Genomic DNA, 24464 nt, shown 5'->3' with positions numbered 1-24464 from the left:
TCCTAGGTATCTTATGGTTTTGGGTGCAATTGTAAATGGGATCGACTCCTTAATTTCTCTTTCTTCTGACTTGTTGTTGGTGTATAGGAATGCCACTGACTTCTGTGCATTGATTTTATATCCTGCCACTTGACTGAATTCCTGTATGAGTTCTAGCAGTTTTGGGGTGGAGTCTTTGGGAAGTAAATAAAATCTTAAAAAAAAAAAAAAGATGTCCATGGGGAACCTGGCTCTCAGTCTGTGGAGCATGTGACTCTTGATACTCGGGGTCGTGAGTTCAAGCCCCACATTGGGTGTAGAGATTACTTTAAAATCTTTTAAAAAATAAATAAGTAAATAAAATCTTAAAAAAAAAAAAAAGATGTCCATGGGGAACCTGGCTCTCAGTCTGTGGAGCATGTGACTCTTGATACTCGGGGTCATGAGTTCAAGCCCCACATTGGGTGTAGAGATTACTTTAAAAGTAAAATCTTTTAAAAAATAAATAAGTAAATAAAATCTTAAAAAAAAAGATGTCCCCTGGTCCTTTGGCAGTGTTTTTCCTCGAATGGTTTTTCAGGAATGCAGCTTGATGCTAGTATAGTCCTTTAGGTCTCTCATGTTACAGTTTCATGCAAGATTCAGGTATTTTTCAAAAAGAAAATTGTTCACCACAAGCAGCATGTGGAATCCGAACTATTAGAGTGGTAGAGACTTAGCCTCTCAGTCCCTTCATGTTATTGTTCGTGTAACATTTGGTAATAATATTAATAAACTAATAATAGCAAGAGTAAAATAACATTAAAAATAACCCAGGCGATGTGTTATGTTCTGTATTTTACTCAGTCATTGATCTCATGTGTGAGAGGTTCCAGTGTTTTCTCCATTTTATAGATGAGAAAGCTGAGCTGAGCATTAGAGTGGCTTTCCCCAGGCCATCCTGCTAGTGAGTGCCAGAGCAGACTCATCTCGAGAGCTGTCTGATTCCAGAGTGCCTGTCCTTTCCCTCTGTCATCTAGGACCTTGGGACTCAGGAAATTGTCTGATTCCTTTCTTGGGTATAATTCGATTTACCTGGGAAACTAAGTTAAAAATCAGAAAGTTGCTCAGTGAGAACGGAATTAGATAAGCAGGAAAGGAGACAGTTTTTAAGGCTATTTTAAAGTCCTTTTCCTCTCCAACAGCCGGGTGATCGTTCTGTGCCACATAGTTCATTCATTCAATCAGTTATTTATTCACTCAACAAACATTTTAAAAGTGCCACATAAAGGCCAAGCACATTGTTGTACAGAGAGGGTACAGTGGTAAAAAAAAGTACATATTTCCTGCACTCAGGGAGCTCTGGTAAAGGAGACAGACAATAATCAATATTATACACATTGACATACCATTATAATGGTGATCAAATGCTATAAAAACATCGGTGCATGACACAACAAGAATTTATAGTAAGAGGAGTAGACCTGGTAGGGAAGGCTTTGCCAAGGAAATGATCAGTGGCCAGAGAAGGAAGACAAAGCGGTAACTGGGGAAAGAGGCAGTAGTAGTGTGAGGAGCTTGTCGGTTACAGAAAGGCTGTTGGGATAATTCGGGTAGAGATGACCCAGAATGGAGCTTGCGTGGTGGTGGTGGAGGAAGAAGAGGTCAAATAGACTGCATCAAGTGTTAGGAAGTAGACAAAATCGAGGGGCCTTCATGGGCCAAGTCTGGGAAAAAGATGTGTTATGAGTGACTCCAGCGTTTTTGACTTCGGAAACAGTGCATAGCAGTGCCCCTCCCTGTGCCGGGGAGCCCTGAGGGAGGGTCCAGTTTGAGGAGAAAGGTCAGCAGTTTGATTTGGGATATACCGTAGATGTTGAGCATAGATGGCAGGTTGACAGTTTGCGAGGAGAGGTGGGGACTGGACATAAGGGCATGGAGGTCATCTGAGTAGTTGGTAACCAAAGCAAAGAGGGCCTGAGGACATCGAGGAGAGTCTAGAGTGAGTGGGGGAGAGTTTTGAGAAACTCTGAGTTCTGCTGCCTGGGTAGAAGAGAAGGAGCCTTAAGGAAAAAAGAGGATGAACAACCAGAAAGGCAGGAAGAAAGCTGGGCAAGTCAGTATTACGGAAGCCAAGAGAAGAGGGAATTTGCTGGTGCAGGGTGGGAGGATGCAGGCATTGGTGGGAGCAACAGTGTCGAATGCTGTAGAGAGGTCAGTTAAGCTGTGGATTGAAAATGAACTGTTGGGGAAGAAATTAAGATGCTGGTTAAGTCGGTGGGGGGCAGGCAGGAAGATGAGAGACGGAAGAGGAAGAGGGTTATATGAGTAGATGCAGGTTATTACGATTTTCTGATGCTTGACTTGTGGGGTGATTTCATAGTTGTTCACAGTATTATTGTGCTTTCCAGTTAATGTTTCATTTAAAGAGATAAATGTTTATGTGGAAAAGAAAGAAAGCTTTTAGCCATTAGATATGTGTGTGTTCATGCCTAGGACTAGAACTCTGATCTTGCCTCTTAGTTCAGTGTTCTTGATACTCATACCACAGCGACAGTCCACTGACCTTTATCTTCTCCTTCTTGCCCAGGAAGTTTTCCCATATTCATTTTCTTTGCCTTGCATGGCTTAGGAACTTACCTACGTGGGATTAGTCAAGCGGATAGATATGGCGTGGGCGGGGCAGGGTCACCAGGGTAAGGAGGCTGCAAACTTAGAAAGGTTGGTGTTCTGCTCGGACTGGGCTAATCAGAGCCCCAGTATGCACATACTTTTATGAAGGTCATACGTGTTCATCAGAGAGGATTTGCAAACTACTGGATATATAAAGATGAAAATTCAGATCTTCAGGATCTGCAACACTCCTGGTAACACTTCGACTTTAAGTATGTCTTTCTAGGTCTTCCTGTTTGCTTAAATATGTGTGTGTGAGTTTAATCAACTGAGTTGATTTTTCCCATCAAGTTGTGACAATATCTATTACCTGTGTTTGGGTTCTAGGTTGTTTGCAAGTACATTGTCAAAAACTGTTTTAGCCTGTAAGCTCCTCACATTCAGAAAACCAACATGTCTCTGTTTTTGAGATCTATTTTCAGTGATTCATTTACTCATTTGTTCAAACATGTATCAAGTCTTTCTCTGTCCCAAGAAGGTGCCATGCTAGAAGAGCAAGAATACAGAGCTGAATGTGTCATGAGGCTTGCCCTCAGGCAGCTCACAGTCTGGTTCATGTACACACATAAGTCACCCATGGTGCTGGGTACCAGACTAATGGATGTGCAGGGCACAAGCTGGTGCTGACGAAAGCAGTGATCAGTTGTGGTTCAAAGTTCAGCCAGAGTCATCTTTTTAAAACACAAATCCAATAATGACATAAGTATTTATAACAAAAGAAATCACACTGTGAACACTTTACCACCTGAATCATGCTTTTGTTCACTTGATGATGTAATATGAGCACTTTTCCATGCCTCGTGTTTTTAATAATTTGTCATATCGTTATTTCTAATGGCTGCAGAATATATCTTGCTTTAATTGACTTAATCATTCAAGTTGTTTATGTAGGCTGTTTCTAATTTCTCTTTATTATAAATGATGCTACAATGAAGTCTATAAACTTAACTCTTGTCAGCATTTTGGATTACCTCAGGATCTGGGTCTGGATGTGTCCGTTTCACCTCATTCTTGCCAAACAGAGTAGTAAACTAATTTTATAGGTGAAAGTTGGTATTTTACTTTTATTTAATAGAAATCACTTCTTGGGGCACCTGGCTGGCTGAGTCGGTAGAGCATAAGACTCTTGATCTCGGGTAGAGCATGAGACTCTTGATCTCGGGGTTGTGGGTTCCAGCCCCACATTGGGTATAGGGATTACTTTAAAAAAAAAAAAGAAAAGAAAAAAAGTATTTCTTAAAAGTCTTCATGTCGACAGCTAATGCTATGTAATGATGGGTTTGTGTTAGCCATAGCACAGATGTTCTATTTTCATTTTGTCAATTTTATCTCCTCCCACCCCTCTAGAGTGACCTCATTTTCGATAAGAATTCTGCCCACTGCCTGAAGTAGGTGGAAAAAAACCTTTTGGCAGATGCATTTGAAACTCAGATTAAGTGGGGATCTGAAGTCACACAGCAAAGTGGTGGGACTGGAAATAACATTTCTTCTTTATTTACATAATACTTTATAGTTAGTTCCTAAGGTACACTCAAATCTGTTACTTAATTTGTTTTTGTTTTTGTTTTTTTAGGGGGTGGGGGCAGAGGGAGAGAGAGATCTTAAGCAGGCTCCACGCTCAGCATGGAGCCTGACACAGGGCCAAACTCACAACCTTGAGATCATGACCTAAGCCGAAATCAAGAGTTGGATGCTTAATCAACTGAGCCACCTAGGCACCGCTGTTATTTCATTTGATTTGCGCCGCTGTTATTTCAGTTGATTTGACCCTCACAGTAACCTATAAGTAGATAGGACAGATGTGCCCATTTTCAAAGATAAGAGAGCTGAGAAATTATATTGATTATACAGGGTCTCAGATTTCTTAGAGAATTAAGACCATGCTGCTAAGACAAGACTCTCAGATTTTCAGGGAAATCTGAATTAGAGCCCTTCCTCTTGCAGTTCATAAGTGAATATTATTTCCCATGTGATGGTACAAAAAATTTAACTCCCTCTGTGATTTGTAAAAAGAGGACCCAAAGGCACATAGTTGGTAAATGTAGTCTCATTTTAAACAGTCAACCCAGAGGTGCCTGGGTGGCTCAGTCAGTTGAGTGTCCAACTCTCAATTTAGGCTCAGATCATGATCTCAGGGTTGTGAGATTTAGCCCCAAGTTGGGTTCTGCACTCAGCAGGGAGTCTGCTTCTCTCTCTCCCTCTCTCAAATAAATAAATAAATCTTAAAAAAAAAAAAAATAGCCCAGATCTCTCTGCTTTTTTAACTGTGCTCCTGGAAGAACCTTCCCACCAAGAAATTTTATCTTCTAGACCCCTCCCAAGATGCAAGTCTTACCACTTGGAGATTCCAAATTCTGCCTCTTGGTGCTTGGTAGGACAGGTAAACAGTGTTCTTAGAACCAACAGACAACCAGCCTTTCAAATACCTTCTTTCCATGGACAGGAGTGTTTTACTTGAGATAAATGATGGCAGTCCCCATTCTTCCTCCATTCCATCTCCTTTCTAAATGTCCATCTGCTTGGGAAAGTAGCTCCTAACCGACGTGGGAGGGCTGATTATTTTGCTCTTTTTTTAAATCCTAAGTAATACGGATTTTTTGCGGTGTTTCATGGTCCATATGACTTAAAAGTTTTTAAAAATGTTCTTTAGGGGCACCTGGATAGCTTAGTCGGTTAAGCAGCTGACTCTTGATTTCAGCTCAGGTCATGATCTTGGGGTCGTGGCCCCGGGTCAGGCTCTGCGCTCACCAGGGAGTCTCCCCCTTTCCTGCTGCCCCTCCCCACCCTGCGCACACACGCGCTCTCACTCCCTGTCTCTCAAATAACAAATCTTTTTTAAAAATGTTCTTTTTTAAAAAATATTTTTTTTATTTATTCATGAGAAAGAGAGAGAGAGAGGCAGAGGGAGAAGCAGGCTCCCCGCAGAGCAGAAAGCCTGATGCGGGACTCGATCCCAGGACCCTGGGATCACGACCCGAGTCAAAGGCAGATGTTTAACTGACTTGAGCCACCCAGGCGCTCCTAAAAGATGTTCTTTATAATACATTCAAACAATAATGGAAGTACATAAAGTAAAAAAGAGATAGTCTTTCCTTCTTGTCCAACCTTCCAGAAGTAATCATCAGTAAGAGTATGATGTGTATCTTTATAAACTTTGTTCTTTCTTTATTTTTTATTTTTAAAATTTTTATTTATTTATTTTTGAGAGAGAGAGAGCGCACATGGGGGGAGGGCAGAGGGAGAAGCAGACTCCCCACTTAGTAGAGAGCCCAATGCAGGGCTCGATCCCAGGACTCTGGGATCATGACCTGAGCCGAAGGCAGGTGCTTAACTGACTGAGCCACCCAGGCGCCCCTGCAGTCTATATTTTCTTTTTCCTTTTCTTTTTTCTTTTTAAGAGGGGTAGGGGAGCAGAGGAAGAAGGTGAGAGAGAATCTTAAGCAGACTTAACCATGCCCATTGTGGAGCCCAAAACAGGACTTGATCTCATGACCCTGAGATCATGACCTGAGCCAAAATCAAGAGTCCGACACTTAACTGACTGAGCCACCCAGGCACCCCTGCACTGTATATTGTCCGAATTTTATTTTTTTCAATTAATTTTAGCTCTGAACTTCCCCAATCAGTGCATTTAGATTTATCTTTATTAAAAATAGTTGCATTAGTGTTGTATCAAATTGCAGGGTTTATTTTTCTTTATTTTTTTAAGATTTTATTTATTTATTTGAGAGAGTGTGTGTGTATGCAGATGAGCAGGGGAGGGGCAGAGGGAGAGGGAGTGGAAGAAGCAGACTCCTCGCTGAGTGCAGAGCCTGACTCAGGACTCCATTGGAGGACCCTGAGATCATGACCTGAGTTGAAGTTAGACTCTTTTTTTTTTTTTTTAAAGATTTTTTTATTATTTATTTATTTGAGAGAGAGAGAGAATGAGAGAGAGAGCACATGAGAGGGGGGAGGGTCAGAGGGAGAAGCAGACTCCCTGCCGAGCAGGGAGCCCGATGCGGGACTCGATCCAGGGACTCCAGGATCATGACCTGAGCCGAAGGCAGTCGCTTAACCAACTGAGCCACCCAGGCGCCCAGAGTTGAAGTTAGACTCTTAACTGACTGAGCCACCCAGGCACCCCAGATGTATGCATTTTAAAAAACAAGATGTTTCAAGTGAAGGACACATTCTAGTGGGTGCATCTCATTTTAGGCCTGCAGTGAAATGACTTTGGGCAAGTTATTTATCTTCTCTGAGCCTCAGTTTCCTTATGTATAAAATGAGGATCGAAATACTTTATGTAGTTGTGAGGACTAAAATCATACATTTATTTGAATGTTAAGGGCCTCCGCCTGTATTGGCTAATGGTGTTCTATAAACTGGGAAGCCTTACGTATGAGTTCACCATGAGAATAATCTGAAAAAAAGATGTGTGCTTACCTTTGTCTCTTCCCCACTCGCCTTAGTGATGTCTCTGAGTCTCTGCTCGATAAGTGCCTCTATACCAACCACTCTCCGAATCCTGACATCTTGATACGGACTTCCGGGGAAGTGAGGCTCAGCGACTTCTTGCTCTGGCAGGTAAGTAGTTTGCAACCACTGTTGTGTTTGTGTCAGCCTGAAGACTGTGACTGCACCCACAGGATGGATTTAGTAGGGCTCATCCCCACTCGTAGCCGTGCTGGTACCAGAGAACTGGGGTGGCAGGGGGAATCTGGAGAAATGTATCCAGGCTGTGCCTGGTAACATTTGCTGTCCTTCTTCTTCTGTCCCTGGCTTTGCCAGCCTGTGTGGTTCTTGTTCTCTGAAGTGCCTAGAGGAAAATCAAGGCTATCCAGCTGTGGTGAAAACTTCACTTGTGCCCCTGTTCAAAGCACTGGACTTCTGCCTTGTGTCCTTGAGCATAAGCAGCTGCCCTGGTAATCTGCCAGGTACTCCAGCCCCTCTGGGCTAGAACCTTGCCTTGCAGTTATAGGTCTGTCTCCTTCAGATGAAGCAGCTGTGTCTATGCAAGCACAGTCCACAAGGGATAGAAACTATATGCAGACTCTTTCTTAGGGGCCTGCTGCTGCCTCTTAGCTCAGTCACCCCTGTGTAAATGGTCCCCCAAAAGCTCAGAGCCAAATCAGTTTGCCTTTGCTTGAAAATCTCCATCATCTGTCAACTTGGCCCCTAAGTAGCACATGACTGTTCAAGGAGAGGTTGGAGGGACTCAGCTTTGAAGCAAGTTCCAGAAATTTTAATAGACCATAGTCTTAAAAGATTTAGCTACTGAAGATACTTTTGGTCTTTGGCTATATTGAAAGAAATAATGTGCAGCTTATGGTTCGGTGGTCTGCTGTGCTGGTCAGATCATGTCTGGAAAGTTTACTTCTGGGCACTGAGTTTTAAAAGACTGCATTGGTAAACTAGAGGACTTACCAGAAGCAGCCAACCTGGATAGCAAGGAATCTGGAACTCATGGCATGTAAGGAATGAGTGAAGGATAGTGGTCTGGAAAAGGGAGGCATGGTGACAGTTTATTCCCTTAGAAAAAAATACTGAATTCCTCCTTCGTGTGCTGGGAATATGGCAATCACCAAGTCAGAAATAATCCCTGCTGCCTTAAAATGTATGGTTTTTTGGCAAAGGTAAACTGAGCAAGACATGACAACCTTGGGGACAAATAACAGTTCTAATCTTGACTTCAAATATTTGAAAGAATGTCACTTTGAGGAAGAAACAGACCTGTTCCAGAGAAAAGACCTGAGACTTTGGTAGAAGTACCAGGGAAGGTGACATTGGTTTAGCAGAACAAGCTGTCTGACAACTAAAGTCAGCCCTCTTGAGGCACTGAACTCCTCACTACTAAAGGTATCAAGCGGTGGCTGTCAAGAATGTTCCAAAAGGAATTCTTACATCAGTGATAATTATTAGGGTTCACCCAGCTCTGTAGTCTGACTGCTTTGTGTACATTATCTTGTTTAATTTTCATTGTACCTTAAAAACCAGGTATTCTTATTCCCCAGTTTTACAGTTGAGGAGACTGAGGCCCAGAGAGGTTAAGTAACTTGCCTCATGTCACATGGATGGTAAATAGTGGACCCAGGATCCGAAGCCAGGTAGTCTGGCCCCAGAGGCCATGCTCTTCACCACGTGTCCTACTCTGCTACTTAAAAATAACAGCCCCAGCTACCATTTGTTCACTGCTGACTTTTATCAGACAACATGTCTCCCAGATGACCTCTAAGGGCCAAGACCCAATAACATAATCCAGATGTTATTTCATAGTCCTAAAATTGGCTCTTAGAAAAATCCTGGTGGGAATGTTGATCTAGTCTTGCTATAGTTCTGCCTTGCTGCACTCAGGTGCCTCAGATGACCCCTCCCCATGAGCGAGGGACTTTGGGACTGGCAGCGATGGTAGCTCCAGCTTGAGGTGCCCGGGCTCTCTTCATCTCTGGGCCCCTGGGTTGTGCTCATCCTGCTCCTTCTTTGGAAGCCTGACCAGGAATATGTTCCAGCAACATGCTGCTAAACTATCCTGTCTTCCTTCCCCCGCTTTCCCAGACTTCCCACTCCTGCTTGGTGTTCCAACCCGTTCTGTGGCCGGAATACACATTTTGGAACCTCTGTGAGGCCATCCTGCAGTACCAGATGAACCATAGCATGCTCCAGGTAAGAAAGAGTTCAGGGCTGGTCTGACTGGATGTGATGGAAGAAAAGGTTAGCATCGATTGACCACCTACTACTTACACGAGGCACTTGCTAATAAGCATGTTAATGATGATAGTAGCTACTACTTGTTTACTATGTGTCAGGGACTGTGAACATTTTATAGGTACTATATCATTTAATGCTCCCAAGATCCCAATGACCTGGGTATTATCAGCCCCACTTGTGCAAGTGAATACATCGAAATTCTTTTGTTAAGGACACATAACCAATAAGAGACAGAACTAGGATTCAAGTTACATGTCTTTAATCTCTTTGCCTCAGAAACACAGGAAAGACTTCTCAGAGAGATTGGCCATTCCCTGACAGTATTAAACTAATAAAAGATTGTAGAAATGGAAGTATACAAAAGTCAAGCCTCTTCCAGAAGGGATTAAGAACAAAGTAGCACTGTCTTTCTATTATATAAAATATGTTCTGCCAACATTTGAAGTTCTTTCAGTTTTGATCACCACATCTTGAAACAGGTTTTAATAGGAGGCAGAGTCACCTGCATCTGATTAGAATTCTTAATAATAATGGTAGTTTGTGTGGTGGTTAGTACGTTAGATGTTTTCAAGTAAGTTTTCTTACTTAACCCTTCCAGCAATCCCACAGGTTTGGTGTCTTCATTTTCCAAATCTGGAAACAGGGACAGAGTCACTGTCTCCAGGCCACAGACTTTTAAACCCAAAGCTGCTGCTGTTTTTTGAGTCTAGAAAGAAAATGGCCAGGAGGAAATAATGATTTAAGTCAGGGCTTCTTAATCTCTTTGGAGAATCTGATGAAAACTGTAGACCATCTCCCTAGAAAAATTGCACAGATCATTCTAACATACGGCGTTTTGCATAGAATTGTACTCATCACTGAAACGCTTAGACTACTACCGGGGGTTTACATAACCCGTGGAATCTGTCCATGAATCCCACATCCAGAACTCCTGGTATAAGTCAATCAAATCATGAAGCTTTGGTCATGTGCTTGGTCATTAGAATATGAAGAATTAAAAGAGGAAGTTCTGTTCAAGTGAAAGGAAAAACAGCAGAGTCTCAATTATCCACCATCGGTGAGGAATGAATATCAGATTTTTCCACATGACCAAAGCTCCTTTAAGAACCAAAATTTTTTTCTATCCTTTTTTGATGGAAAACTTTCTGAAATGTGTCTTGTACATAATCATTGCCACCTAGTATATACCAGGCACTCGCTAATAATGATGATGGCCACTGCCATCTTAAAGCCCTTCATTGGACAGGGATGCCCTTGAAGGGTGGGACTGTTTGCCCTAAGCTAGATGGTCCCCAAATACTTGGCTTTGGGATTTCGTGTGTATTTTTGTACATCCTCCGTCTCATTTTCTACCACCGTCAATGGCTAATTTTGACAGCATCCCTCTCCTCCTCTTCCTATTTACTGTTTTAAATCGGCTATAGGCAAGGAAACCAGTCAGTCGAGCTTGTTAGAAATAGGTCTATAAAGTGAGAGTAAACTGGCTCTGAAGCCCAGAGGATGTTGGTGCATGAGCTTTTGTGTATGGATATACTCTTATCTCTGACTTGGCTGCTCAGAAGCCTTTTATAGTAATTTCAGAGGACTTAACTTTCATTCATTGCATGAACATTTATTGAGTACCAAGTATGAATCAGAGACTACACTAAGCATAAGATTCCTACCTTCGTGGAGCTTATAGTCTTACTTGAGATAGATGATAAACAAGTAAACAAATATATAAGGTAATTTCAGACTGTAATAAGGCAGTGAAGAAAATAGAGTGATAGACTAGAAAGTAATGAAGAAAGCAAGAGGTACTGCATAGAGCAGTCAAGGAAGGACTTTCCGAGGAGGTGGTTTTTAAGCCATGATATAAAAGATGAGAAGCAGCCAGATGTGTGAAAATCTGGGGGTAAAGAATCACTCTCTGCAACAGGAGCAGCAATGTAAGGACACCGAGATCATCAAGTCTGGGTCTTGGAAGAACAAATGAGGCCATCATGCAGGAGGGAGAAGGGTGTGAGATGAGGCTGGGTGGGAGTCAGGCCTCTGGTTATATAGGACCTTATGGGCCATGGTGACACGGCTGAAGAATTTTGATCAGAGGAATGACAGGATCTGATTTATATTTTGCAACAATCACCCAGGATTTTCAGGGAAGCGGGAGTCAGGGACCAAACTCCTACAGTAGTCCAGGTGAAAGGATGTGCCTCAGGGTCAGGTGGTGGCTGTAGGGAGGGGGAGGGTTGAGTGGACCGAGATGGGGAAAAACAAATGTTAAAAACAGAAACAAATGAAAGTAACTCTAAATTAATAATATAACCCCTAGAGAAGAGAATTCAGGTTATCTCAACATAGTTCTCTGACTATACATCTTTAGTGAGATATATTCTAAGGATAATACAAACTGAAAGGAAACTTAACCATTATTTAAGAGGTTTTTGTTAGTGGTAATGTTGATGATGTAATTTTGAAACTCATGGATCTCAGAGGATAAAACAAATTGAGTACAAATATTAATGGTACTAGTAATCCAGATGTGTAAGTTTTGGCCTGGGTGGTTGGGTGGATGGTTCTGCTGTTTCCTGGGGTGAGGTGGGACATGTTTGAGGACAAGTATTAAGAGTCCCAATTTGTACTTGGGAATCCTATTTGCAAACATTTATCGAGTTCTTACCACATGTCAGGCATCCCTTACATGGATTCTATCTAGTGCTAGAAGGTTGATACCATGGTTATTGCCACCATTTTTAAAGTAAGGAAACCAAAGTTAAAACAGAGATGTCCTGAACCCTTTTTTCAGGGGGCCTCTTGGGGATCCTGGCCAGGCTTTATCTACCCAGGAGTCCTCAAAGCTGTTTCTAGAAATCTCAGCACCTCAGCAGAAGCACTAAGAGTAGATTCCAGATTAACAACATCCTCGCCAGTCTGGCCTCAGACCAGAGAGCTGGTCTTTCCAGTGTCTCCCTTTTATGTACCCTGTCTCATGACCAAACTAGACTTCATGGTTCCTTGTTCAGTTTCCTACCCTTCAGTTTCCAACCTCCATGTCTGTGTTCCCATCCCATTTCCCAAATTCCCATTGTTAAAATCTGAGCTGCTCTATCTCTAAGCCCAGCACAGTGTGTCTCTGTTCCTACAGGAAGCCAGGGCAGAAGGCAGGGGGGTAGCTTCTAGACCTAGAGTAACTCACTGGGATGAGCGGCCCTGGTGCAAGCTAAGGGAAGCAGGGACTCAGCTACAGGTTGGGGCTAGACCTTGGTATTTGAAGGGACCTTGGCAGTGTTCAGGTGATCACCCATCAGCTGTAGAAAATAGGGGCTGCTGGTAAAGCATGCAGTAAGACAGAGAGAACATCAGCAGGGGAGGGGTGGGTGGCAATGCAGAGCCACTGAGCCTCAGTTACAAGCTGCAGGAATGGAAGGTCCATGAGGGGTCACTGACAGAGATGACTAGTAAGTGTTTGGTCTGTCTCTTCGGTAAGAATGGTATCACAGAGGATATGTGTTCCCACTAAACTTCCTTTGATGCATTTGTCAGAGATGAAACGTGAGGCTAGGTCAGTCGACTGTTTTATTTCTATTTTATTTCTTCAGGTAGTCGCTGTCTTCTTCTTAGGAAAAGTTAAAAGCTTGAACTGTTGTCTCCTACATTCCTGACTGAACCATGGTGTTGCCTGCTAATCCTGCTCATTCTGGGACTGACTGGCAATGACTTAACCCTGCAGAGTATCATTTTCCTCATCTGTAAAATGAGAGGAGTGGTGTCAATAAGAATGCCTGCCTGGGGTGCCTAGGTGGCTCCGTGGGCTCAGGGTCCAACTCTTGATTTTGGCCCAGGTCTTAATCTCAGGGTTGTGAGTTCAAGCCCCACATTGGGCTCTGCACTGGGCATGGCGCCTACTTAAAAAAAAAAAAAAAGTCCTGCCTCACAGGTTTGTGATAGGGTGCAGTAAGCTAATACAGCAAAAGTGCTGAGAGCAGTGCTGGAACAGAATTCATCTTCAGAGAATCATGGCCAGTATCCTTTCCCGTGTGTGTCTCTGAGCTCTTCATCAGAGTCCTTCTGTCTCCAGAAAAGCCATAGGCTCAGAGCACCCTTTTCATCCTGTGCCAGTACAGTTCCCTAGGCAGGAGACCCTGGGGGTGCTTCAGTATGTGGTGTTTCTGGCAGGGGTAGCTGTCTCAGGCAGCCATCAGAAATGCATCCCCCATGCTACTCACCTGGGCACGTTGACTGCGGCAAATGGGGACTTACGGGAGGACTTGTCATTGGCTAATAAATGTTTTGTAACCAAATGCCTGCAGCCTCTCTCCAGGCCCAGACAGTGTAGCGGAGGACTTGGGGATTTATGTACTGGAGGGGCTGTTAACATCTTGCTCCCTAATTCTACTGAGGAGAGAACAAGAGCAGAGAGGCTTAATGCTCAGGAGAGGTTTAGATGAATAGGGCAGAGCCCCATTTCTCAAAGCAAGCTCCATGGAGCCCTTGCGCCAAGATGGCATGAGGTCTGTATAAAAAGTCTCTAAGGAAATTATTAATACCCACACCTGATTAGTCATTAAAAGGGAAAGTAGGGGCGCCTGGGTGGCTCAGTCGTTAAGCGTCTGCCTTCGGCTCAGGTCATGATCCCAGGGTCCTGGGATCGAGCCCCGCATCAGGCTCCCTGCTCCGCGGGAAGCCTGCTTCTCTCTCTCCCACTCCCCCTGCTTGTGTTCCCTCTCTCACTGTGTCTCTCTGTCAAATAAATAAATAAAATCTTTAAAAAAAAAAAAAAAAAGGGAAAGTAGACAGTATGGTCAGGGAGAGAGAAATTGATTGTTAGGACTTCTTGAGCCTGGATTTTCTGAGGCTGAATACCTGAGAAGACTTAAAACACGTCTGAAATGTGGAGGTAGATCCAGACCATGTGGAGGTTGGATAGACAGGCATTTATATGCACTGGTTCCCCACGCCACCCCTACAAAGCGCAGCTTATCCAGAGACACATTTCCCATAGGTCTCTCAAGAAGCTACCTTAGTGGAGAAACCAGTGGAACTTCAGCCTGCTGTGACCTAGGCCCTCCCCACCTCAGCTTCAGTGTCCTTATCTGTACAATGGGGAGGCTGGGTAGATGGTCTTTAGGAGCTCCCCTGGCTCTGTCATCCTAACAGTGAATCTGATTCCTGGCAATTAGGGGCCAGGCCCTCCCTTGACTGCAGCCTCCCTGCCCGGCACTCAGTCTGGGGATGCCATCAGAAGAAGCCTGAGCCTCACAGAGTGACTTTAAGCAGCTCCATGTTTCCTCCCTCTGTGGCTGAGTACTCCCCTCCTTTCTGTCCTGCCAGTACTTACCTACTTGGCTTTGTCCACAAGCAGTGGTAAGAGAAGAGCAGCTGACCGTGAATAGCCAACCACCAAGTTGACCATTCATTTTCTCATTTTTCCTCAAGCCCCCCATTGTGCAGAGGACTCACTCTGGCCTGGTCAAGCTCTTCCATCAATTCCATGTGTCTTTGCCGTTATTCCCACTGCCTGATATTCTCCTCCCCCCATACACCCCACCTTTATCCAAATCCTCCCTGTTGGTTAAAACCCAGCTCAAATTCCGCCTGTCCATGAGGTGTCACTGTTTCTTGATCATCATCAGTGACAATGTCTCTCTTCTCTGAGCTCTGTGTCCTCATCGGCCCATAAGCACGTGGATTGCTGAGACCATATCCTCCATATCCTGTACATCATGCCCTAGTAAGGTCCTGTACACAAAACCCAGGGTTCCTCCTTCCGCCCAAGGCCAGGAAGAAGCCCTTCCAGCAAGATGGAAGGCCTTCACAGTGACTTCTCAAACCCTTCTAGTCTTCATCGCTCCATGTGTGAGCTCATCACCCTAGCAGAAGAGTGCCCTTGAATGCCTGGGTTCATACAGGAGCCTAGGGAGGGATTTTCCAGAATTTCCTTTTGTCATCTTTATTCATGCAGTAAACCTTGATTGCTGAGAGACCCTAGCAAATCATTTCCCTACTCTGAATTTCCATGTCTGTCTCCAAAAGATAAAAAGTAGCTGCACTGAGAGGGTCAAGTGCTTGTGCATGTGTAAGATACTCTTTAAGGGGGGAAGGTGGAGCAATCCAGGTTTACAGGCTGAGTAGGACACAGGTACACAAATACTGTACTACAAGGTAGAATGTGGTAAGGGTCATCAGGGTATAGAAGGCCAACTTAGTGGCAAAGTGTAGTTTCTTACATGTGGAATAGGTTTGGCAGGAGGAGCTCTGGAGCCAAGGCTCCATATCCAGTCAGGATGGCCTTGGTCTGGCTCCGGGGGGATTTTCCCCTCACCAGGAGCTTCCTCCCTGCCCTCCTAGGGCCACCTGGTCAGTCAGTTGAGTATTTCACATGTACAGGGCGCCCAAAGTGCCAGAGAGGAAACGCCACACGGTCTCTGCCTTCTGGGAGTTTATGGTTTGTCTGGAGATACACAAGCGAATGAGAAGTGCTGCCAGGGAGCACGATCCCTTCCCTGGTGTCAGAGCTGGTTCCAGGAGCCCTGAGCACTCGAGCAAGCCTTCACGTGCTTTATTTTCTAACAGAAGAAGTGGCCTATGGACACTAACACCTATTCTACTCGGTAGAATGCAGTAAGTGGCTTAAGAGAGCCGAACCTGTTTCTCACCACGTTCCTAGGAGGATCATTTGCTGGAAGAGTCAGGCCGGTCTCCCTACAGGAGGCAAGTCTGGAGCCAAACTCGGAAAAATAGTTGAGGGGGTTGGGAGGATGGCACCCTTAGAATGACCCAGGAAGCCAAAGGAGGTGACCCATTGGCCGTGCCCCAGGCAGGAATAGGACCTTCCTTGCAGCAGAGAATAGACAATAACTTGTGAAATTGCTGTTTCTGTGTGAGAGCCTGCTAATATGCGAGAGAGGGTTTTGCATATATTATCTCTAATCCTTAAAACCACTCTACAAGGTAGACACAACCCCCACTTTACAGATGAAGAAATGAGGTTAGGAGAGGATTTGCCCAAAGCCACAAAGCTAGTTGGTGGGGGAACCAGAAGTCAGACCCACGTTCACCTGGTTCCCTTCCAAGTGTGAGCCTGAGAAGAATTTCAAGAAAGACAGAGGCTCCCACCCAAAACAAACCAAGATGGACCCAGAACTGCCGCTGCCGGGTCTCTGCCTCACGGGCGCCCCCCCCTGCACAGCCACTCCCAAGCTCTTCCTGATCTGGTACAAACTCCCCATTGTTCCACTTAACTTGGCCCGCCTGGTGCCCCACCCCCTACCTCCTTCATCCCATTTCCACTCACACCTAAAAATGATCTCCCCACCCCGACCCCCACTTTTCTCTAGCAGAAGGCCCGAGACATGTATGCAGAGGAGCGGAAGAGGCAGCAGCTGGAGAGGGACCAGGCTGCAGTGACAGAGCAGCTGCTGCAAGAGGGGCTCCAGGCCAGTGGGGATGCCCAGCTCCGACGGACGCACTTGCACAAACTCTCAGCCAGACGGGAAGAGCGGGTCCAAGGCTTCCTGCAGGCCTTGGAACTCAAGCGGGCTGACTGGCTGGCACGTCTGGGCACTGCATCAGCCTGAGTGAGGCTGGCCTCCTGCCACTTTGCCCTGCCCTCTGCCTCCAGGGCCCCACTCCCCTCTCTTTTCTTGGTGAAAGGCGCCTCCCTCCTAATGATGAATTGTGTTTCCTTTGCTTGGCAGGGGAGCCCCAGAGGCCAGGTCTGCTGGCCGTAGATACACCTTTTGGACTGCCTGGGACAGTGGCCCCTGGGGAGGGTTGAGGTGCGAGTCTCCCACGAGTACAGTAAAGCCAGCTCTGGTCACCCGTAGGTTTGGAGAGCGGGGAGCCCCAGGTCTTTGCTGCCTGTTCCTTCCGTCTCTGCCACCTCTTCGTGTGCTCCTAGATGCACTTTATTTTTTTACCAGCACATCCTTCAACACAGAATTTCAGGGCAGAGGTCTCCCCAAAACCCTAGCCCTTTACCCTTCCATCTTAACCTTCTACCCGACTTTGACAAAAGATTTGGCTCCACCTTGGATCTGCTGGTAAATAGCTAATAGGCAGCCAGCGTTATTTGGGCAAGGAAGAGGAGGGAGAGACAGAAAGAAAATTTGCCCATCTGCTGCTCCTCCCCCTGGGCTCTCCACCTGGGATTTGCTATTGAATCTCTACCCCCTCCCACCACACAGTACTGATTGCTCACTGAAAGGCTCAGCGCCCCCAATGGCGCGCGGAAGCCAGGCGGGTGATTACAATCCAATTACCTATTGTCGACTCAGCCCACACAAGCTTTTCTCCTCCTCTTGCAGGGCATGGGGCCAGGCTCCACGCCCCTGTGAGACCAGCCCCCTCCATGACTACAGGGTAACAGAAGGGCCTGTAGGCCCTGGTGAATCTAATCCACCACAGGCCTCCTTCCCTGGAACGCGTCACAGGACCCAGAGCACAGAAACAAGCACTTCTCCCAACTGACTGACTGCTGTCCTCACCATCTGACTCTGCTTCCTACCGCCTGAGTCTTTGAGCCTTCTCTGTTCTTGACCTGGCCCCCTAAGTAGCCCCTGAGACTGATTTATTCTCAGCGCAGCGGAGTCTCCGCTTCTTAGGGCCAACACTGCCCAGCAGGGAGAAGAGGACCAAGTCAAGGGCCATGTCCTTTCCCTTACCTCTCCCTGCCAGGCCTTGCTGCAGAGCTGCTGAGAGGATTAGTGCCTTTGAAGGGCTGTCTGCCTGAGCAGCTCTGCTTCAGGTGCCCGGAGCAGCAAGCACCAGCCTTTAACACCAGCCAAACACCACTCTGTTTAGTCTTCCCATTTTACTTTCTGCGAACTGTTTCCCCAGCACCTCCCTCTAGGGGAGAGGTGGGGTCTTGCAAGCAGTGCTCCCAGCAGTCTTTAAACCCCTAACTTCCCTGTATTCCAGTCTCCTCTTCCCCTTCCTGTGCCAGGATACCTGGCACAAGAGACCCATTGGCCATCATCCCTGCTCCCAGAATCAGGCAGAAATGCCAGACACTGCGATTGAGAAGCCAATCAATGCACCCTTTGGCAAGCCCCCCACACACACCTGGCATTCCCCACAACCAATCCCTGGCACAGGGTTCCCAGAGAGCAGGTGCTGTACATTTTCCAGCTTTACAATGGGGCTGTTGACAGCCTTAATTAGGGAGGCATGAATTATGCGGCTATAATGCAGAGCCCTACAATTAAGGCGGGAATGAGGGGCTGGAGGCAACAAACGGAATCTGCCCAGTGAGCCTGGCTATTGAGTCCTGTCTCCGTTCTGTGTCTGACTTTCCCTAATATGACTGAGGTATAGCAGAGATGATTAATGGAGCTGGTGTCTCTCTTTGGCTTTAGGTCCTGTATCCTGGAGAAGGTACACAGAGTGGGATGGGTAGGGGCTAAGGTACACAGAGTGGGATGGGTAGGGGCTGAGGGACCACTACTGCCAAGGTGCAGGAGCTGCAAATAGTCGATAGGGACTCATTGTGATTGCTTTCTACCCGCAGGATTTGTACAAACCGGCTCAACCCTTGCCTCAGGAAAGTAGGTGGGACCTATTTAAATGTCCTCTTACCTGTGAGCCAGTCCCCCACTTGAGGATATTGTGTTCTTGTGTTCTCCTGGGTTTCAAATAGAATTTTAAAAATTCTTTCTTAGATGTAAAACTTGGCTACAAACAGTACAACAGAAGAACACCTGGTTTTGCGGCTGCAATTGTCTGCCCTTCCTCAGGTGCGCTTGGCTACCTCCAGGATCCCCAGCTTTGGGAAAGTGCGGGGTGGGGGAGCCAGTGGAAAAGCCCTTTTGCCATCGCAACACCTGTTCCTCTACTTGTTTCCTGATCCCCGGTCGCTTTCCTCCACCCTCCTTGTCCTCCCGCAAGTGAGAGGAAGCCAGCCTGCCAGTGTGGAAGGAGGGATTTCGCCAGCTGCGTTTGCAGCGCCCGGGCTTGGTGGCCGCGTCGGGTGGGGGCAGCTGAGCTTGATGTCTCCAGAGCGGGTGGAGCGTAGGGGGAGGGGAGTGCTAGTAGGCCTAGGCGGCTGCTCTCCATCATTCTGTGGCGGGGTTCCGAGGTTCGGGAATACAGGGACCTAAGGGAGCCCCTCGACAGGCTTTGAGGTGGGGGGGCTTCGTTGGCATTTGGGGAGGCGGCCGAGAAGCGGGTGCTGAAAGGACAGCTCCTACCTGCCCCACTGCACCCGAAAGGGACCTCTGCGTGTAAAGTCTCCCCCCCTCGAACCCCCACCCCACCTCGAGCGGAACGCCTTCCAGGTGAGCACGAGAGGATTCCTCGGAGTGGCAGCTTGGAAGGATGCACGTCCGGCTGCGCCAAGCTGGCTTCCCCGCTCTTTCCCCACTTCAGCGTCCGCCTTGGCCCTGGGAATTGCAGCTTGTGCCTCCACGCCGCGCGCTTCCTCCCGCCTCTGGCGGAGAAGGGCGGTGCGGCCAGGCCTCGAAAACCCTTCTTCTGGGGCCCCCAGCGGGAACAGGAAGGAAAGCGGCCGAGATGCGCCCTAAGTGTCGCATGGCTTGGAGAAGTGGGTAGCTGGGTTGCATAAGGTGGAAGGAACTTGGTAGTTTGCAAAAGCCAGCTCTTGGCGGGAGCCGAAACGCAGAGCCCGCCGACTCGCACACACACCCCCCCCCCCCTCGTTTATTGCCATCGACGCGCGCCTCCCCCCACTGCGCCCCCACCCCCTAGGCGCGCCGCCGTCTCGCGCGCCCTTCCCCCGTACCCCCCTCCTCACTCCCTCCAGAGGAGGTGAGTTTAAACCCCGCCCACGTGACCCCAGCTGGGCCAATGAGCGGCGGCGGGAGGTGAAATCCGGTTCTAACCGGTCCGGGGCTCCCAGCGCTATAAAAACTTTATAAACCCCCCGGAGCCCGAGCAGTGTGAAGAAGAAGAGGCGAGAACGACCCCCGGACCGGCCAAAGCCCGCGCGCCGCTGCATCCCCGCGTCCAGCGCTTACGTCCCGCCGCCGTCGCCACCATGCCCAAGAGAAAGGTACGTGGCGCGAGGGCCCCAGGCGCTGGGCCGCCACTACCGCCGCCACTACCGCTGCTGCCGCCGCCGCCGCTTCCCCGGCTTCGGGACGCGAGCATCGGCGCCGGGCTGGAGCAGGCTCAGACGCCCTGCACAGGGGCTCGAGGCGGTGTCAGGCTGCCCCGGGCTAACCCTGCGCGTCTCGGCTGCCCGCGGGCGCCAGAGGCCATATTGGAGGAGCGGCGGCCGCGGCGGGAGGAGCCATGTTGGCGGCTGTTTATCCCGCTCCCCTCGGGTTCGACGTGCCCGCCCCGCGCCCCCTCCCCCATCGCCGTGCCCCCTCCCCTCCCCGCGGGCGGGCAATTCAAACCCGAAAGGGCGGGAAGGCGGCGCTCGGGCTTGGCGGGCGGGGGAGCGCGCTGCCGCCAAAAAACCGCCGCCGTGAGGGGGCGGGGCCCGTGTCCCTTGGGGCGGGGCTTCGCTGTGTGGCCCCGCCTCCGCCCACGGCCCCGGCGCACGGGACTCGCGCCGGTACGCGCCGCTGCCGCCCACGAGTTCCCCCGGCTGCGCGCGCCTCCAGTCTCCCGCCCTCGACGGCTGCCATGGTAACGGCGCCCGGGCCCCGCCTCCGGAGGGGTTTGTTTGCACCATCTGCAGCTGTTGCTTCTGCCTGGCGCGGCGGCGAGGGCTGCGCTCCTCCGCGCTCCTCGCTCCGGTTTAGCGCGCGCTGCCCCGGGCGGCTTGGCGGAGGCTCCCGGCCGGCTGGGGCTCAGACGCCTGCCTTTACTGCGCGCTTTGGGCCATTTCGGGCGTGATGCTTGCATAGAGGAGCAGTCAGATCTTTGAGCACTTCGGGCATTTTCATAGGAGCTGGGGATGCTAAAACCGGAAGATTTGTATGGAAAAGTTGTGTGCAAGACTTCCCCCTTCGGTTTTTTTCCTTAGGACCGTTACGCTTAGTGAGTCCTTCAGAATTGCCTTAGAAGCTACAACTTCCTTAGGCTTTGTTTGTCTTTTATAGGCTGAAGGGGATGCTAAAGGAGATAAAGCCAAGGTGAAGGATGAGGTGAGTCTTAAAAAGCTTTGGGACTCCTTTGCTGGCAGTTAACCACACCTCTAGTCCCAAATTTCCCTAAGCTTTCTGCACTTCCAGTAGTCTAGACCAAACTCATGAGAAAATTTCTTACCTTTTGATTTTTTTAACTGTCCTATTTTTAATCTTTTTTTTTTTTCTTTTAATAGCCACAGAGAAGATCTGCAAGGTTATCTGCTGTAAGTGTCTGCTATTAAATTATGTTTATCCCTGAAACTAAAAAGCATTAAAAATTTCCTTTGTTTCCCGTGGGTTATGGTTAGTGGCTGCTTTTGAATGATCTACTATCTTGTGGGCTCTCCTGTTTGATATTTGCTGGTTCTGAAATTCTGGTGGCTGTAGCCAAAGTGGGACACCTTGGTGTGTTACTTAAATGGGTTCCTGAAGATAGGAAACTCCAGCGGAAAGCCAACCCCAGAAGCTTTACGAAAAAGAAGAAACTTTTTTTGTGCCAGTGGTACTGTGGTTTGGCAGTGGGTTGTTTTCATACTAATGTTCTCTTTCTCTCTCCCTGAAATAAAAGAAACCTGTTCCTCCAAAGCCAGAGCCCAAGCCTAAAAAGGCCCCTGCAAAGGTGAGTGGAACTGAGAGACCAGGGTGCTTCTCGGAGTTGCATAAAGCTGTGTGGTTTCCCACGTTGCTGACAGTTCTGTATAATGGTTTCATCCATTGACACAGACGATATGAGAAAGTTACTTGGACTGGGCCTTAAACTTATGTTGGAATTGGTCGTTTTCACAGTATGAGGTCTGTCCTTCAGTGCCTTAATTCAGCACAATGACGACCCCGTTTACAGATTAGAATCCCTATTATTTTGATAGCTTGCCTTATTTATCCCTGACATTTGTAGTACTGGTTTTCTAACCAAGAACTCTATCATCAGGATAGCAATAATTGAACAACAAGGTCCTGGGTGGGGGGGGAGGGTAGTCATCAGTTTACAGAAGATTGTACATTTAAAACCCAAGTATTCAAGGGGCTGTTTTCTTCTATTATTTACAGTCGAATAAAAACTTGTTTGCTAAAGACCACAGCAAATGATAATTTGGCCTTGTTTTGATCCGTTTTTATCGATGGGGGAGGGTTTATAGTTTGTTTATGTGTTATCTTTGATAAACAATCCTGTGTCATACAGAATTTTGCAGACCATACCCTGCTAATGCAAAATTAGAAGAAACTACTCTATTTTTTCTCGCTTCCCCTTTTTAGAAGGGAGAGAAGGTACCCAAAGGGAAAAAGGGGAAAGCTGATGCTGGCAAGGATGGGAATAACCCTGCAGAAAACGGAGATGCCAAAACAGACCAGGTACAACTGCTCTTTCACTTTTTGTGAAGTTGGCTCTGAGTCAGTTACCGATCCCAAAAGCTTTTAGTACCTTTCTCCTGCGTCTGTATCGCCCAAGTCTACTTTTCAGTCCAGAGTTTGCTTATGGTTTTTCCATTAGCTTAAATTCTGGGTTCTTAAAGTCTCTGCCATCCAATAACGGGCACTGTAGTGTGAGCTCCGTGTCCCAAGCTCACGCTACACCATAGAGTCTTCAAGCTGGGGATAAACTCCCCTTCTAATGCTAATGTGCCCCTTTCCCTGATGGTACAGTGAGGTCCAGAGGGAAAGTTACCAAGTTATTCTCAAAACAAGGACTGCGTCTTGAAGGATCTAAAATCTGAAATTGGGTGTGGGAGCAAAGTAGTGCTAGGGATGGGATGGGAATGAAAATAGTGTCCAATCTATAGGTGGTAACGTATTAATGTTTTTCTTCCAGGCACAGAAAGCTGAAGGTGCTGGCGATGCCAAGTGAAGTGTGTGCATTTTTGATAACTGTGTACTTCTGGTGACTGTACAGTTTGAAATACTATTTTTTATCAAGTTTTATAAAAATGCAGAATTTTGTTTTACTTTTTTTTTAAGCTATGTTGTTAGCACACAGAACACTTCATTGTTTTGGGGGAAGGGCATATGTCACTAATAGAGCATCTCCAAAGCTAGATTGATAAAAGGGGAAAAACACCTTTCCCTTCTAGTTTTGAGAAACTTCCTCTTGGCTCCCAGGAGGAGGGATTCCTTGATGTTGACACACATGAGCCGCCTTGGCACAAACCCCTCGGTGGTGTGGAAAAACTAAAACTCATTTTTTTATGTCTTCTTCTCCCTCTCTGCCTTCAACATAGACTTGACTCCCTTAAACCCAGAGACCTGTTGGAACCTGACACCCAAGACATGGTTCCCAGTATGTCAGGCAATCTGGACTTTACAGTGTCACCACTGAGATGGCGTCCCTCAAAAAAGTTCCTTTTTTAGCTCGTGGATCTTCAGATTGATAATTCTGCCATTTTCATTTCATTTCCTGAAAGTCAGGGTCGGCTTGTGAAAAGTTGTTAAACAACATGCTAAATGTGAACTGTCAACCCTCACTCTAAACTTTCCCTGTTCAGAGCATCACATGAAGACTTCATTGGGTTTTATAGTGGCTTTCTGATTTTGGTAGTCCATTGAAGAAGGGAGTTTGAAAGTTGTTGTATACTGTTAACGATCGTCTGCCCATGTCCTGCCTGAAATACCATGATTGTTTATGAAAAGTATCTTTAATAAAGCTGGATACAGTTTGGCTTGGAATGCTGCCTCTAATCTTTTCCCAGGAGTGGGGGAGCCTGGTTTCTCCAGGTCTCTTGGGACAGGATGCATTCTGGTGTGAGGTGTAGAGGTTTCAGGTACAGCCGTTCTGGTCTCGAGTCCGTCTGTAGAACACAGTGCTAGGTGCAGTTAGGAAAGATCCCTGGAGTGGACTGGTGAGAGGCCAGGAGCAGAGGAGTGATTTCTGTACTTGGTTATGCAGCATTACCTGAAGTCTATTTTTAAAGGCAGAGTTTGGGTAGGTCTGAGGTGTTGGCCTGGTAGTGGACAGCAGAAGAGCCTTTCCACTTCATTCACACTTAAAATCTCTATAAAACTAGAAAGTTAGGTCCAACTATAGTCTTTGTGTCAGGAAAAAATGCTTCTGTGTCTGTATACAATTGGCCATAAGATGTGTTAGCCTGATGGGCACTCCCTTAAGCAGGCCTGCAAGTCTTCTGTGAATTGATTAAATTC

General features: G+C 47.1%; 2 protein-coding genes across 8 annotated transcripts in view; both read left to right on the top strand.

The window, feature by feature from the left end:
* The window catches only part of DHDDS (dehydrodolichyl diphosphate synthase subunit), a 32498-nt gene extending 13550 nt beyond the window's left edge, over positions 1 to 18948 (top strand). For 2 of the 7 annotated variants that reach the window (XM_036074638.2, XM_078073603.1), the window contains exons 7-9: positions 7083 to 7197; positions 9166 to 9273; positions 16635 to 18948. In XM_036074638.2, coding sequence (XP_035930531.1) covers positions 7083 to 7197; positions 9166 to 9273; positions 16635 to 16874 — 463 coding nt within the window. In that variant the 3' untranslated portion in view covers positions 16875 to 18948. Of the gene's footprint in view, positions 1 to 7082; positions 7198 to 9165; positions 9274 to 12896; positions 13859 to 16634 lie in introns of those variants that run through there. The other 5 variants (XR_013448327.1, XR_013448329.1, XR_013448328.1 and 2 more) reach the window with 5 other exon arrangements.
* Positions 18949 to 20030: 1082 nt separating this feature from the next.
* HMGN2 (high mobility group nucleosomal binding domain 2) lies at positions 20031 to 23990 on the top strand. The gene is made up of 6 exons (XM_036074647.2): positions 20031 to 20305; positions 21306 to 21350; positions 21527 to 21556; positions 21901 to 21951; positions 22587 to 22682; positions 23140 to 23990. The coding sequence occupies exons 1-6, from the start codon at positions 20291 to 20293 to the stop codon at positions 23173 to 23175; spliced, it is 273 nt and encodes a 90-aa protein (XP_035930540.1). The 5' UTR covers positions 20031 to 20290; the 3' UTR covers positions 23176 to 23990.
* The last annotated feature ends 474 nt before the right edge of the window (positions 23991 to 24464 follow it).

Source organism: Halichoerus grypus, chromosome 5 (genome assembly GCF_964656455.1).
Source record: "Halichoerus grypus chromosome 5, mHalGry1.hap1.1, whole genome shotgun sequence".
NCBI classification, from domain to species: domain Eukaryota; kingdom Metazoa; phylum Chordata; class Mammalia; order Carnivora; family Phocidae; genus Halichoerus; species Halichoerus grypus.
The sequence above is the reverse complement of the archived record's forward strand: the minus strand, read 5'-3'. Positions and strand labels throughout refer to the sequence as shown.

Coding starts and splice junctions, on each gene's coding strand:
- HMGN2 (XM_036074647.2), top strand. Junction 21,557..21,900: donor GATCTGCAAGGTTATCTGCT/GTAAGTGTCTGC, acceptor CTGAAATAAAAG/AAACCTGTTCCTCCAAAGCC. Junction 21,952..22,586: donor CTAAAAAGGCCCCTGCAAAG/GTGAGTGGAACT, acceptor TCCCCTTTTTAG/AAGGGAGAGAAGGTACCCAA.